At 46.8% G+C, this 17257-nt stretch overlaps 1 protein-coding gene across 1 annotated transcript in view; it reads right to left on the bottom strand.

Annotated features, from left to right (window-relative positions):
- Positions 1-17257, bottom strand: part of LNX2 (ligand of numb-protein X 2) — a 65079-nt gene that overhangs the window by 22576 nt on the left and 25246 nt on the right. The window contains exons 4-7 of the mRNA XM_078766385.1: positions 14034-14236; positions 13810-13960; positions 13601-13668; positions 7949-8110 (exon numbers count right to left, since the gene is read on the bottom strand). Of these exons, the coding sequence (XP_078622511.1) occupies positions 7949-8110; positions 13601-13668; positions 13810-13960; positions 14034-14236 (584 nt within the window). The remainder of the gene's footprint in view (positions 1-7948; positions 8111-13600; positions 13669-13809; positions 13961-14033; positions 14237-17257) is intronic.

The following is a 17257-nucleotide window of genomic DNA, read 5'->3' as shown; positions in this document are numbered from 1 at the left end:
CTGGCACAGTTCGCCTCACCGTCTACAAGGCCGCGTACGGGTCGCACCTTGGGCCGCACGCGCTGGGCAAGCCGCGTGTTGCTTTGCCTGCTTTGCTGTACCCGCTTTGCTTGGCCAGGAGGTGCGCGCTGCAGCCGTTGTTCCCGGTACGGGACGTGCCCGGTGAAAGCACGTCAGGAAGGGTCCGTTCAACCACCCACGTGCGGAGATCGAACTACCGGAGTACGGAGACATTGAGAGAGACATTGACCATGGAGGGAGTCGGGAGTGGGGCTCACGTGAGGAATGTATAAGATTGCCATCTTAGAGTTATTATAGATGAGTTTACATCTTTGTACTATTGATTGCTGATTGTGGATGGTTGTTGATTGCTCGGGGAATATATCATTGATTATTCCGGATCCTTGGTGTGGGGTTTCTTATTGATTGGAATTCAGATTTATGCGTTACGAAAGAGCATAAATAATAGATCTTTCTGGCGGAGTTCCTCTCACGGTCCGGGGGTCACCGAGACCAGGTAGTCACCGGGAGGACCACATAACAGAATTGGGGGCTCGTCCAAATTACGATTTGCGGATTCGCAATTGGGTCTACGTCCGGGATCTAAAATTGTATAAAATAATAAAATAATATTTTTATTAATTAAAATTTATTAATTAAGTATTAATTGGTAAATTTTTGGGGAAATTGGGGGTAAAGTCTTGGGTGAAGGTTAACAGGTGTTAACGATAGGCACCATGGCGTTTGTGGCACAGAACTTTGCGGTAACACCGAGTGAGGCACAGTTCCGAGCGTTACTAAAGTCGGACCTCTTGAAATTGGCCAAACATTTTAACTTGGAGGTCCGAACTAATTTGAGGAAGGCAGAGTTGCAGACCACGGTGATACAGTCTATGGTGGGATTAGGAACATGGGACGAGTTAGCCTGGCAGTGGCTACCCGAAGAACCAGAAGACGTTGAGCTCCGGAAACTGGAGTTGCAATTACGGAGCCAGGAACGGATCAAAGAAGAAGAAAGGAAAGCAGAAAAGGAAAGAGCAGAAGAAGAAAGGAAAGCAGAAAAGGAAAGAGCAGAAGAAGAAAGGAAAGCAGAAGAGAGGAGAGAAGCGAAACAAGCAGAGGAAAGGAGAGTGGAACGAGAACTCCAGGAAAGGTTAGAAGGGAGAAAAGCAGAGGAGAGGAGAGCTGCCAGGGAACTCGAAGCAGAGGAGAGAAAAGCCGAAAGGGAGTTGAAGGAACGTGATCTGGCGCTTCAGCAAGAGATTAAATTCAAGGAGCTGGATTTAATGAGAACGGGGAGAGGTACCACCCTTGCTGACGGGGTCAACACCTAGCCAGAACACCTGGGATGTGGGCAGACATGTGAGGCTGGTTCCACCCTTCAGTGAAAAGGAAGTCGCTAAATTTTTTCCACACTTTGAGAAAGTGGCTCGACAGTTAAACTGGCCGGAGGAGGCCTGGACCATACTAGTGCAAAGTGTGCTGGTGGGAAAAGCTCAAGAGATTTATTCGGCGCTACCAATGGACCAATGTGCAGATTATGAGGTATTGAAGAAGCACATCCTCAAAGCCTATGAGTTGGTTCCGGAAGCTTACCGGCAAAAATTCAGGAATGCCAGGAAGAGGGAGAGTGAGACCCATGTGGAGTTTGCCAGAGTGAAAGAAAATATGTTTGATCGGTGGTGTGAGTCAAAAGGAGTCGGGAACGACTTCGAAGCATTGCGTGACCTGATGCTGGTGGAGGAATTTCAACAGTGTGTCCACGAGGACATCAAAGTGTACCTGCAGGAAAAGAAAGTACCGAAGTTGTGGGACGCAGCCACCCTGGCAGATGATTATGCCTTAACACACCGGATAGGGGTCCACGAACCTAACTCCTCGCCTAGATCTCCGCAGGGGAGGTGGGGAACAGCAGGTGCGGAGAACGACAATACATGGCGGCGGCCTCGAGAGGATTATGGGGACAACGCGGATACCCCACCTGTTTGAAATCAGAGGGCTGCGGGCCCAAGACAAACTTATTTTTCGGGGGGCCCGAGGCAGACCACGAGTTTTTCCTCCGGGCCTACTTGCGCTTTTTGCAAGAAACCTGGACACTTGATGTCCAGTTGTTACCTCATGAAAAGGGAAGACCCAGAGCGGAGTCCGACTAGTACAACTCCGAATGCGATGGCAAACGTAAGAAATCGCCCACAGAAGAGTTACCAACCATTTATTTATGAGGGGTTGGTCTCACTCAAGGGAGACTTGACTAACCCAAGACCGGTTAGGGTTTTGAGGGACACAGGAGCCCATCAATCCTTAATGCTTGAAGGCATTTTGCCATTGTCAAAGAGTACCGCAACTGGTGATAGTGTTCGGTTACAAGGGATCGGTGGCTGTGTTAGTGCCCCACTTCATGTCATCCATTTGGAATCCGATTTGGTGTCAGGACCGGTCACCGTCGGTTTACAAGCCACGCTTCCTGTAGAGGGAGTATCTGTGATTATCGGAAATGATTTGGCCGGGGGGCAAATTTATGGTAACCCGAGGGTTGGTAAAGAGCACAGCAGGGAAAATAACACCCCACCAGCTCGGGATGGCGACAAAAGTTCCAAGTTATTTGTAGGGGGACTGAACTTCAACACAGAGGAAGAAGTTCTGACCTCTGTCTTCAACAGATATGGGCCGCTGGTGGACGTGCGGGTGGTAAAAGACTGGGAAACGCAACGGTCAAGAGGGTTCGGCTTTGTCACGTTTGCAAGCACAAGAGACGCCAGAGAGGCAGAGAAGAATTGGAATGGTAAGGATTTGGAGGGTCGGACCATAACAGTAGGGAAGGCATTTCGTAGGCGTCGAGAGGTCTACAGAAGAGGACCACTTGGCAGGAGTTTTGGGGTTGGCAGCAGCCGATATTACTATGGAGGCTCCCAGAGTTACGGCACCTCCCGAAAGAATGAATGTCAGAGCACTGGCCGAGAAGGAGACCGCCAGTCAGGTAACGGCTGGGACAAGGGGTCCCACCGTAACTGTTAGGAGTCTGGAGACGTTGAAGCACTATATACGGGGGAGCCGCCGAGCCGAGGCTCCTACACGGACTAACCGTGAACGCCACGTTCTTAAAGGCGTCCAGGTAGTGAACTTTCCTGCACGGACTAACCGTGAACTCCACGTTCTTAAAGGCGTCCATGTAATGAACTTTCCTCCCCGGACTAACCGTGAACTCCACATTCCTTAAGGCGTCCATGTAGGAATACTCCGCTGGGCCTCCCGAAAAAGTGCTATAGAGAGGTTTAAATTTGGGGGCTTTGGGTCACCACCTCTTAACCGTCATTCAAGAGAAACTAGAAGTGGTTGACGCTTGGTCCAGAGGGAATTAATCTAGGGGATTGTGTGAAATTTTGTTGCTTTATTTTTAAGTGATGACTGTGCCCAGGGGGAACTGATGAGTTGGGGGGGGGTGAGTTATCTGGTTTGTTTATCCAAGTTGGCCGGCAAAGAAAGTTTTCGCTGGGTTCAAACTTTCTTTCTTGAAGGGGGGGGAGTGTTACATATTTATGTGAATGCATGTGAATTACTATTCAGGTCTTTGCTTATCAATGTGTAGTCGATTAAAGGTTGTTGTGATTAAAGGGTCAGGAGCCCTTCTGAGAAAAAGGAGACCGGAAACGGAAGAAGAAAAGACACGAGGTCCTGGAGAAGCGACGATTCTTCTTCTTCCTCGCCGAGCTCGGACGCGAGCGGTATCGATTGAGCAACGCAACAGAATCGGCGTTAAAAGCCCGTCTGGCGAGAGGAGTTACTGGGACGTGTAACTACCCTTTGACACGTCAAGTCGCCGTGGGTTCGTGCATGGAACCAAGCAGCTGGCACAGTTCGCCTCACCGTCTACAAAGCCGCGTATGGGTCGCACATTGGGCCGCGCGCGCTGGGCAAGCCGCATGTTGCTTTGCCTGCTTTGCTGTACCCGCTTTGCTTGGCCAGGAGGTGCGCGCTGCAGCCGTTGTTCCCGGTACGGGACGTGCCCGGTGAAAGCACGTCAGGAAGGGTCCGTTCAACCGCCCACGTGCGGAGATCGAACTACCGGAGTACGGAGACATTGAGAGAGATATTGACCATGGAGGGAGTCGGGAGTGGGGCTCACGTGAGGAATGTATAAGATGGCCATCTTAGAGTTATTATAGATGAGTTTACATCTTTGTACTATTGATTGCTGATTGTGGATGGTTGTTGATTGCTCGGGGAATATATCATTGATTATTCCGGATCCTTGGTGTGGGGTTTCTTATTGATTGGAATTCAGATTTATGTGTTACGAAAGAGCATAAATAATAGATCTTTCTGGCGGAGTTCCTCTCACGGTCCGGGGGTCACCGAGACCAGGTAGTCACCGGGAGGACCACGTAACACAAGGAAGAACATGTTGACAGGAAGAGGGAACCAAACGGGCTGAGCAGACTAGGAACATGTAATTGATGTAGACACCAAAAGTTGGCAAAACAGTAAATGTGGAAAAGGTGAATTCTCAGGGTGTGACAGCAACACTCATGAATGAAATATGAATGAAACCATGGCTTGGCAATAATGTTACACAAGTCACTTGTGTTTGAAGAATAATAATGTTTGTGCAGTAAATGCTTCTAGTCCAGCAGCTAAGCTAAATATAGCATAACAATTGTGCATTTTGTGAGGAAAGCACCAAATTTGGCACACTAGTAGACTATCATATTATGAAAAGATCTGGATATTGGGCTATCTCAGATTCAGAGATTTGATTTTTGCAAGATTTGCAGATTTTGCAGATTTGCAAGCTGAGATTGCAACGCCAGGGACGGCCGACTCCTTCCTGCGAGCTGCCCACGTCACCCGCACAAGAAGAGCTCATCAAATCACTGCAGCGGCACTGCACATCCTGCAACACCGTGCGTATGAACGCCACTGTATGACATATGCTGATGATGCAGAAGCCCTGCCTGAGTTCGAAGACTGGTGTCACCAGAGAGGAGAAGACATTCCCAACTTTCAGTACTGGGCAACTGTGCTGGAACTAGAGATGTTGGTACTGGTCTACGTGCGTTCTCTGCGGCAGGCTTCATTCACGACGTACCTTGATGCCCTGACGGAACTGGTCCCATGGTTCCATGCCTTAGACCACACACACTATGCCAGGTGGGTCCCTGTTCACCTGAGGGACATGGTTGCACTCCCAATGAAACACCCAGATGTAGCCAGAGAATTCAGGGCTGGCAACTTCACTGTACAGAAGACGAAGAAGGTGTTCTCTTCGATCCCAATCGAATCGAAATCTTGCAAAAATCAAATCTCTGAATTTGAGATGGCCCAATATCCAGATCTTTTCATAATATGATAGTCTACTAGTGTGCCAAATTTGGTGCTTTCCTCAGAAAATGCACAATTGTTATGCTAAGTTGCCCCACTATTTGACAAAAAATACTCCAAAACTACAACAACACTCGGTAGAGCACATACCTGCGCCAGGTTGGACAGTGTATGTTTTGTATCCCACTGATAGGCCGGATCTGTATTCGGACCTGAACCAAAATCGAAACGGCTTGGTCTTGTCAGCTAACCAACCTGTCCACAACTTTTTGAAATATTGTGCTTCATATCACTGTTGGTCCTATCACTCAATGGTGAAGAATCACTTCAGATTAAAAAGAATTATTGTATTCAGAACCGGATTCGGATCTTCACCGAATCTTTTACCCTTCAAAATGACACGTATGAATGCAGATGAAGTGGCAACCTTCTCATGGGACTCGTAATGTAGACAGTAATGATCCTCACATGGACTCTGATTACGGGACTGCGGAAATACCCTCGGACTTGAACAACATTCTCATATCCGTATTCGGATCTTCACCAAAATCGAATCGATTAGTCCTTGTCACACACCCAAGCTGTCGAACACGTTTCGTCCGAATCCGTCCGCAACATTTTGAGATATCCTGCCCACAGACAGGGAGGGGTGAAAACAACCTCCGTCCACCTTTGGCAGAGGTAACAAGGTGTAAAAGGGGTGGGGGAAAGGGGTTACCAGCAATTATTAAGACAAACCAAATGTTTGTGAAAAACCCAAAATTCCTGGCAATCTCAGCAGAAACAGTTGTAAGTGCAGAGGTGAAATTGGAGATGTGAAACGAGCATTAAAAATAAACTTGAATTCAAGAATCAATGCTTGTATGGAAAGTAGATTTGTTATTCCCACTGTCCTCTGAGGGGCATCATGGTACCTATAATAATAATAATAATAATAATAATAATAATAATAATAATAATAAAGGAGTCTTCTATAGCCCCATCAAGCAGAGTAAACTACCCTCATGGCGCTTTACATTATCATGCGAACGCACACACACCGCACACACACACACACAAACATACACACACACAGACACACCTTCACTCTTGCCCTATTCCTCTCCCTCCCCATTCAAAACCCACAGAGGTTACTCCCCCTCCTCCTCCCCTCCCTCCCCCGCACATGTACACAGACATACTCTCGATCTCTGTCCCACCTCAAACCAAAGGGAAAACAGGACTTAGACTTTGAAAGACTTGTGAAACAGATCGGTTTTGAGGGAGGTTTTAAAGGCAGGAAGAGAGTCAACATGTCGAACAGAGGAAGGCAAGTCATTCCAGAGCAGAGGTGCAGCAAAGGAAAAGGATTTCTCGCCAAACGACTTGGTGCTGGTGCGCGGCGGCTCTAAGGTCATAGAGTCGTCGCTTGAACGAAGCCGTCGCCGAGGTTCATAGAGAGTGAGCAAATCGGAGAGATAGTGAGGTCCTGCTCCACACAATGATTTATAACATAGTGTGCAAATTTTGTATTGCACACGAGCAGAGACAGGCAGCCAGTGTAAAGATTCAAGAAGCGGAGTAACATGGTCAGACTTCTTCAGAAGTCTTCAGATGGTCAGACCTACCTGTGTTGTAAAAAGGGTCAGACCTATGACTGGTACCTCTCCGTGGGCATCATGATGAACGTTTCCATACCTGATGCTCTAATGTACTCTGGACTGGTCACTGCACCATCGCTGGCAGCTGCAGAAGTAGCCCTCAACTACGGCGGGATTTCAGAATTTGGCCGGTGTACCGGCACACAGTGATCTACCCTTTTTGAAAGGCAATGAGGTGTCTTTGAACCCAGAAGTGCAAACCAGCACAAGGACTATAGCTGGCCCATCGCAGTTTACATCTCTTGGTACAGGAACCGAAACTCAGACTGGAATGGAGCACGTGACCACTGAGCAGCTATAATGGGCAAAAGGGCAAAAGGAAATAGCAATATGGTGGAAGTACTGCATTGCAGATGGTGAACTAAAGTAGGAGAGAGTAGAATGTGTCACAACACCAACTACCCTTTGCCAGTTTGAGGCATGTTGTTCCAAGCACGATGAGTGGAGTTTAAAAGCTGTGCAATTTTCCTATTCATCGTCACCATGGCAATGACATCACAATCCACATTCTTTCCCTCCAGGATTCATCCCCGGGCTCGCGGCACAAAACGCCTTTGACAAATGTATCTCAAAGTTTCAGTCACTCTGCTTCTGCTCTCGCAAACGAAACGAAGTAGTGCGGTTAATACACGCTGGAAATACTTAGATGATTAAAGAGCTTCACTCGTGCAAGAAAGATCTGATTTCCTCGTCAAAAATGTACGCCGATGGTGTGCTTGGGTGGGTGGTGTGTGCGGTTAGTGTATTCTGAGAAACGGAAGGAGGGTGTTGAAATCTAACCTCTCATGTTGTGTTCCAGCAATTGGGTTTCACAATTAATTATGAGGTCCTTCATTTTGTCCTTCCCTGGCCCTGCCTCCTTCGTTCTCTTGGTGTTTTATATCTAAGGTTGTCTCTCGTCTGATTCTGCCATCGAGACCTCGGTGCCAACTTGCGGTGACTAAACGGGATAGTTACCTGTAAAAGTGTGCAGCAGGCTGCAGACTTACCTGGATTATCTGAGCTGCCACCTCAGGCGTGGCTTGTTTTAGGTTGTGGCCGTTGATAGCCAGGACGCGGTCGTTGGGCCGGAGTCGACCATCGACGGCAGCTGGGCCTCCCTCGAGTAGGTCGAGCACAAAAACGCCTGGCTCTTCTGTACGCCGCACTAGCTGCTTGATATGGGAAAAATGACACAGCGTAGTATTTTCATTACTGACTTTTGAACGTCAGTACAATTGGTCACCCAGTATGCTCGAATCCATAATAATTATCTTTATCACCGAAGATGGATGCAGGTTATGTTTTCACTCCTGTTGGTTTATTACTCCGCAAGTATATTGCTTGGTTCGGTCTGTTATTTTGTCTGTCTGTTTGTTATTTGGCGAAAAATTTGGCCAAGTATAAGAGTCTGGCATTTCACTCAGGCCAACTGGCACGGTCTTCAAGCAGCCATAATCATCTGGACTGGTCTCCCATCTCTACCGCCTCTGACATCAACTCATCCTAGGAATTCTTCCACGGTAAATTGCTCTCTCTCATGCACAGATTTATCCCATCTCATCTTCAGTTGTCATACCCTTCTTCCCATCCACGGTACACTGAATCTTGTGGTGAGGCACTTTCCCTGAAACAACTTGCCTTCGCATCATTGAAGGCAAATCCAACTGAAGGTAATCTCAGTTCCTTTCACAAAGCTCGGAACAAGTGTGTGTCTACCCTCAGGAGTGCCAGGGAGCACCATCTCTCCACACTCAAGATTGAACTCTCAAACCTGTCTCCTTCCTCCAAATCCTGATGGCGTCTCCTCAAATCCGTTTCTGGTGTTTGGTCCCCTCCATCCCTTCCCTTACCTCAAACGGCTACACAGCTGACTGCACACGTGAAAAAGCTGAATGCTTCAACTCTGAGTTTGCTTCAAAATCTTGTGTCCCAAACCAATCTCTCTACGTACCCACCTTACCCAGTCATACCCAGCTGCTCCTGGACTCTGTGTCCTTCTCTCCTGATAAGGTGGAGAAGTTTCTGTCAAACTTCGACTCTGATTCTACAACTGGACCAGACTGCATCAGCCCACGGGTCCTAAAATCCTGCACAGCCGCTCTATCTCACCCTCTCTCTGTTCTCTTCACCTTCTCTTTTGCTCAAGGTCATCTTCCATATCTTTGGATATCAGCCAACATCACCACTTTACACAAAAAGGTGCAAAAACAGATCCTTACAACCACAGACCAATCAGCCTGCTCCCAATCATCAGCAAGGACATGGAATCAATCATCGCTTCTCATATCAAATCCTCTGATCATCAATTTGGATTCAGACCAGGTCACTCTACTCTGGACATGCTGCATCTGCTGTCTCAACAACGGATGGAGGCCCTCAACGCCAAACAGAAAATCAGAGCAGTCTCCCTTGACAAATCTCATGCCTTTAATACGGTCTGGCACCCCGCCCTGCTCACCAAACTCTCCTCCTATGGTATCCATGGAAACCTCCACACATTGCTTGCCGACTTCCTCTCTGGTCGCAGTCAGCGTGTGGCTCTGAATGGAATCCTCTCATCTCCCCTTCCTGTTCAGGCTGGAGTTCCTCAAGGCATAGTTCTGGGCCCTGTGCTTTTTCTGGTCTTCATTAATGACCTCTCCGACTCTCTGGAAAATCCTCTCTATCTCTTTCCTAATGACTCCAATCTCTGCCGCTCCATATCTCAACCCTCAGATCGGCAGGCAGCAGCCTCTTCACTCTCTGCAGACCTGGACAAAATCACAAACTGGTCAAACAAGTGGAACATGTCTTTCAATCCTGACAAATCCCACACTCTCACTTTGTCTCCCCGTAAAGACCATCTGGAAAACCCTCCCATCTACTTTCTCAACAATCCTCTTGAAGAAGATCCGTCACTCAAGCTTTTGGGTCTCACTATCTGCCATGATCTTTCCTGGGAAAACCACATTCATATTCATTCATTCATTCATTCATTCAAGCTGGCCTCCAAACCCAGTCGCCGACTGGGCAGTGGGCATCCTCCGTCGGGCAAAGTCCTTTCTGAGCTCCTCAGCACATACAAAGCTGATGGAATACTGCTCTCCCCTCTGGGCTGATGCTCCTGCCTCACACCTAGCTCATCTTCACGCTGTAGAAACCAAAGCTTTCAGAATCATTGGAATCTCCCGTGATGAAGCTGATTCTAAGGGCCTTTCACTCACTCACCGCAGGCAGGTTGGTGGTCTTTCTGTCTTCCACCGACTCCTCTCCGGCCTAGCTCCTTCTGCTCTGTCTGTGCTCTGTCCCCCAAATTTTCCTGCAGGACGCACAAGATCTGCCAGCAACCCTCTTCTGGTGAAACTGCCAAAATCAAGACTCTCTGCTCACCTTCACTCTTTCATTCCTCTTTTCTCCCACCTCTGGAACAAACTCCGACACTCTCTTCAATCACACTCCTCCCTCCAGGTCTTCAAAACAGCTGTTCACCATCATCTCATATCTTCCCCCATCCAAAACCTTGATCTTTTCTACCCCCATTAAAACACCTCAAATCCAGCTCTTTCAATCTCCAACTTCTTTCCTGAAATTCCTAGTTGTGTCAATTTGTTTTATACCGTGTGCCCCTTCCCTCCCCCCTCTTCTCCCTCACCTGCCCTCTCCCTTCCACAGATCTACCGACGTCCCTGTTCTCTACTGTTGTGCTTGTATGTTTTCCTCTCTCTCCCCCCTCTTGTCTCCCGTTCCCTTTACTTATTGCATATTTTAGGGGTCTGTTCCTGTTCTCGTGTGTAATGTTAGCTCTTACACGAGCCTTGACTCTATATACAAAAAAAATTACATCGCCAAGGCTTGCAAAAGCAGCTTGTGGAGTGTGCGTTCCCATTAATTATCTTCAAAAGGGGTGTTTAAATTTATCCAAACATCCCGTTTGCATTGATGCACTTCACCGGAGCTCCCTTATAGTATGCATGCAAAGTTTCGGGCCACTAGGTTTCATGGTTTTGGAGTTATGGATTGAGACTGATGCACACACAAAAGTGTGGAGGGTTGGAGGGGCGAAGGGAGACAATTGATATGTTTGATCATATGATCACATGATATGATATGATCATATGATATGATCATATGTTTGATCATATGATATGTTTGATTGATATGTTTGAGACGTTTTCTACGGGGGAAAGGGGGGGGGTGAGGAGGGAGGAGGTGGGCATGTTCATTTTCTCCTTTCATCCAGCCATCGACGACAATAGATGCAGGTGGTGGAGGGGAGTTGGCTGTGAGAAAACTAGGATAAGGGTGGTGTGGAATAAGTGGAGTAGTTAAGAGGCATTTTTAGCACATAAAATATCCCAAGGGAAGTAAAAATATATATTTAGCATATTGAGTATATTTAGATTGTATTTATTTTACATTTATTGTAAAAATTGAGTATATTTAGATTGTATTTCAATTGCTCTTTAGCAATAATGTCATTGATGGCGCGCTGAAAACACCAGTTTTAATGTATGGTAATGAGACAGGGGGAATGAGGGTACAATATAAGAAAAGAATAGAAAGGACAGAGCTGAGAATGATGAGATGGATGTGTGGCATAACATGAAAGGGTAACCAGAGTAGTGTGGACATAAGAGGCTCAAAGCTAGTACAAGTAGTACTGATGAAGAGGCTGGCAAGGTGGTGTAGTGTTCCGTCATCCTAGTGTTTCACAGTCAGCGTGATTCATCAATGTGTGTGCCGTCCCTCGGATGGATGTTAAACGGGTCTGCCAGCATTAGTTGAAGATCTTATTGTCCTTCACGAAGAGTAGTAGGCAAGTTATAGCCACCAGGACAAACAAATTACAAATTTCTGTCCTAACCAGCAAGGGGACATTGCATCTGAGTCACAACCATGTTCCTGCCAATGATGATACACACTACACAGCAGCCTTGCACCGCATATGAAAGAAGAAGACTGATGCAAGTTAAAGAAGAACAAGCCATGACCTTCAAAATCATTGTCATCTCTCTCGATAAAGCTGAGCATATAACTTTGCCATCTCCAACAGGTTCACAAATCAAAAGCGAGAAGCCGATTGTTTGTTTGTGTTTCACATCACAAGGTCAAAGGTAAAGGTTGCGTAAAATCACCAATTTTCATCCGCTTGACCTGAAATTAAAAAAATTTGCATATCTGGTTAATCAATTGATTCACCAATCAAAAGCTAGAAGTTGATTATTTTTTTAAATCTAAAGGTCAAAGGTCAAGGCTGCATAAAATCATCAATTTTCATTATGTATTTTTACCTCCGCCACCAAAGGTGGATGGAGGTTATGTTTTCACCCCTGTCTGTTTGTTTGTGAACAAGATATCTCAAAAAGTTGTGGACGGATTCGGACGGAATTTGGCAGAGATGTAACGTATGTCACAAGGACGAAATGATTCGATTTTGGTGAAGATCCGGATCCGGATCCAGCTCGTAGAATTTATTTAAAGTGATTCTTCACCATTGAGTGATATGACCAACCGGCAACCAGGCAGAGGTATGCTCTCTACTGAGTGCCGTTCGAGTTACCCTGCGCTCGCGAAGCGAAAAGCGGGGTTAAGCATTCAACTTCGTATATGTGCCATTTGCCGCGTCTGCATTTAAAAAATTAATTTTCTCGGCAACCGTTGGTCCGATTGACATGAAATTTTATCGTCGGAGCGCCTCTGCCTGTAGATTTTTTTTTTTTACTGACAATTATGACGTCATAGGTCACGTGGTACGGACGCCATCTTGGAAAAACTTTACACCTCTATATCTCCCAAACCACTTAATGGAAAAAATTGAAACATGGCTCATTATCAAGTACTCCCCTTGGGGAATAAGATACGTTAATGACGATGTCATCAGTGCCTTCGTTATGACGTCATAATTCGACAAGTACAACACTTATCCGATCATTGTGAATTTTTTTTCTCAGCAACTGTTGGTCTGGGGCACATTTTCACCATAGGAGCGCCTCCCCCTGTAGAATATTTTGATGATAATCATGACGTCATAGGCGCCATCTTTGAAAAACCGAAAAATGTTGCACCTCTATCTCCAAAACCGTTGCATGGAAAAAATTGAAACATGGCTCATTGTAAAGAACTCCATTTGTGGAATAGGTGGTGTTAACAATGACGTCATTGGTGCCATAATTATGACGTCATAATTCGACAGGGACAACGCTTAGTCTGATCAGTTTCAAATGTATTGAGCGTGATCTATGATGCAACAATTATATTGGAGAATATAAATGTTTAATGTCATCACTCACGTGGTCTGGCAGCCATATTGGATAAAATAAAATAAAAAATTTTCAAAAACAGAAGAGTTGGCTCACAACAAGTTGACTGCGCAGGGTAATTCAAGTATTCTATGAATACCATCCAGTTTTTAACCGTTTTCGTTATTTTGGGGATACCGAAGAAGAAGACGTCTAAATACTAACGGTCGTGGACTGGGCAGGCTTTGTATTTTCAGATGCTCTCCAGTTTAACTTTCTTTTCTTTGATCTCAACACGTGTACGGAATAATGACGTCAGTGCGTCACGTGATGACCATTTTGGCCAGTTATCCGTTTGATGTACCGGTAGCAAAATATTTTCTTCAGGTAGGGGAAATTGCTGATAAACACGTTTATAGCCATAGGTACGTTAGTCCTCACCTTTATTCCAAGCTGTTCCCGCGCATTCCCGCCACGTTTGTGCAACACCACGTGAAGATTCTCGTCCCATCCTCCCACTCTCCCTTCAGGATTGTACGTTGCCAGCAGGATCGGAGGCACTGACAGCGGCCTGGTCGGCGTGCGCTGTGCATGCTGGGAAAATGGCGCGAGTGGAGGCTGAAGCCGTTGCTCGAAAGTGAGCGGCGATGGAGGAGCTGAGGTGGCCGATTGAGGGACGCGGTTAACCGAGGAGGTGTAACGTCGTTCGCGAAGCACGGTGAGGTGCAGGATGGGGCTAGGTCGCGCTAGCACCGCTCGACCCACATTATGCGGAACGTTGCTGATGTCCACACCGTTCACCTGGAGACGAGGTGTTTTTAAACCACACGTAATCGCGCACGCTTCCAAATGTACCGTAACAACGAGTGCACACCTGTAATATCTGATCTCCCGGAAGAAGCCTGCCATCGCCGGCTATGACCCCTTCTCGGTACACGTCCTGGATAACGAAGGACACGAGCGGCGTTTCGTTCCCTCCCACGATACTGATCCCCAGTTCACTGAATGGACTCCCTCGCTGCAGTTCAACCACCGTGAGCTCCCCTTCTGGGAGGCAACCGTTCCGGCTTGGTTCACCTGTGCAGAGCAAAAGTGGATTTTAGTAAACCTCCAACACCTCACATTGCCCCACTCATCCAAGCACCTCACCTCACCCTGAGTTCGTCGTTGAATTAACACCAGGTGGTCACACTCAGCCTGTCATCCTTCCGAGGTCGGAAAAATGAGTACCAGCTTACTAGAAATGGGGGGCACTGCATCAGCGACACAGCTGCGCCCCCAGAAAATGATGCAGCCAAACGGCCACACGCTGCATCCGAACCACCTGCTTTCACGAGCCTCAATGTCGTATACCAAAAAAAATAAAATAGGCAATAAATGGTTGTACATTTGGATCAAGGTCATATCAATGAACAAAAGTGTCGAGGGGTGGAGGTGGAATTGATTCTTGTCCATGTGATCTGTCCCAATCTGCTATTTGTGATGTAATGTGCCATGCGCTTATTTGAATGGGTAATGACGTCACACACATGTTTGCAGTGGGTTATGGATAGTGAAGTTTAACCAGAAAAACATTTCTGGTATTAAAGCCTCATTTTGTTGTAAATATATATATCAGTAAGACCCTCGTGTAGTTCTCACACGTCGAGTAATGTACGCAAACACCTTTTGTCCGTCACGTTATTATATACGAGCAAACGTACCCATCCCTACAGAAAATGTTTAAGTTAATCGATCAATTCAGAATTATTTTATGGACTTGAAAAGGTTAATTGTGTTGCACTCGTGGTTTCACTCAGAGCCAAAGCTCTGAACTACTTACACCACCCACCTCAAAATGGTGGTGCAACATCAGGCAGCGGAGGTTGGATTTGTCAAGAGGGCAAAATATAGATATTTTAAATTGTGTGTTAATCCATGAAGATCTGAATTAATCTACTTTAATGCAGATGTTCGCATTGATTCTAAAGATTACTGGAAGGGACAATAAACAAGACCGAAAGTCTAACAGCGGCGTAGCCGGGCTTGTAAAATATTATAAACCACAAACACATATGGATTAGCTTTTCAAACAGTCGCTAATGCCGTTTATAACATTAAACAAAGAAATTTGGAGGAATCCCGACATCCGTGAGGTAAGTTTTACTTTCAGAACTGAGGGAAGATCTACTGTAATCTATATTATACCCCACAATGGTTGGGTACGTACCATTTTGTTGGAAGAGACCTACCGCCGATGCTTTCGATATTTGACAGTCATTTTAACAATCGGTTTGTTTGTGTTTCACGCTGAATGAAAAACGTAAAGGTATAGCACAGCGATTGTGATGTATGACAGGTTCGATGATATGTTTGGCATGAACGGCATATTAATCAAAATGGCGGTGTGTGGAGCGTCAGCCACTGTACCGCTGTAATGACATCAGACGTAATCACATCACCCTGTCATGTGACCAGATCCTCAGCTCTGATTGGTATACGTTTGAGGGGACATACATACATACATACATACATACATGTAATGAAGAATAAAGGTTAAGACCCGTTGCAGTTCCCTCTCTGGCGGTGAGATAAGCAAGGTGCTATAAGACAGTTGGCCTGAGCGCGAGGGTGCTGTCTGTCTTTCGTGACGAATCCGAGCTGGTAGGTTTAAAATGACGCATCTTTATATGGCTTGCTTTTTATAGGGTTTTATATGATTGCCTGCTAATATGTGATTATCTTTTGTAGATGATGTGGAAGATCGATTTCAATAAAAGTCATTATCTTAAAGGAGTTTTGTAATTTAAATCATTACATTTTTTATGGAAATTGTCTCCTTGGAGATGACTCCTTGTAGCGCTCGGATGCCAGGGACAAGCTACTGAGACTCGAGAAGTTATGCGGGGACCCTCAGGCGACGGATGCTGCGAGCCAATGGGAACACTGGCTCCGTGCCCTGACTAATTATATTGCCACGGTTCCGGAGATTACAGGGGTGCAAAAACTTTCCATTCTCACCTGTCACGTTTCCAACACCGTTTTCGATTACATTTCACATTGTGAGACTTATGAGACCGCCGTAGAAGCTTTGAGGGAAATCTACGTAAAACCTTGCAGTGCTTTGTATGCGAAACATATGCTCGCTACTCGGTGACAGGATCCTTTGGAGCCTCTTGAACGTTATCTTCAGGAATTGAGAAGACTCGGGAAAGACTGCATGACTGAGGCTCGAACGGCCGCTGAGATAACTGATGATCTGATGTGAGACGCCTTTATGACTGGCCTCTCGTCACCTGTGATACGGCTAAGATTACTTGAGAAAACAGCTATGACGCTCCAAGAGGCATACGATCAAGCTTGCGTCCTGGAACTCGCTCCGACTCGCACAGAGGCATACGGACGGCCTTACATAACAGCTGGAGCAACCGCTGAGGCTTACACGGAGATGCCTCCTAATGCCGAGTGACGGGCCGCGGCCGCTCCGGGAGCCACCACCACTCCGCCGACACCCGAAGGGGAAGGCCTGAGTACTACAGCTGTTGTCTCCCCTGCCAATAACGCAAAGTGTTACTTCTGCGGACATCGTCGGCACGCACTGGCTCATTGTCCGGCCAAGGAAGCACTGTGTCATACTTGCGGGAAAAAGGGCACTTTGCAAAGGTTTGTCGCTCGATGAAGACGTGACGTACTACCCTCGCGGGAACTAACCCTTCGCGGGTTGCCTGCTCCACGGACCCAGGCCTGTCTCGCAGCCTCTTCAGCGCGGTGCTTCCGTTGCCCGTTGAGGGGAAAGCGGCCGATGCCCTGATAGACACAGGCAGCAGCGCGAGCTATGTCTGTCAAGCGCTGGTTCGGCGCCACGGATGGACGGTCGGCCCAGCTACGCGGTGAATCTACATGGCGTCTGCAGGCTTGTGGATTCGCACTAAGGGAATGTGCATTGTTAACTTGGAGGTTAATGACATTATGTATCCCGATGTAAAACTCATGATAATGCCGAATTTATGCGCTAATGTGCTGTTCGGACATGATTTGTTGCATAGACATGGGCGGTTGGAAATGCGATTCGGAGTCAGGGAGAATACTCTTTCTGTTTGCGGTTTGGCCAAGATGGCT

Source organism: Myxine glutinosa, chromosome 12, assembly GCF_964187855.1.
Source record: "Myxine glutinosa chromosome 12, kmMyxGlut1.1, whole genome shotgun sequence".
Lineage (NCBI taxonomy): Eukaryota > Metazoa > Chordata > Myxini > Myxiniformes > Myxinidae > Myxine > Myxine glutinosa.
This window is presented reverse-complemented; position numbering and strand designations above follow the sequence as displayed.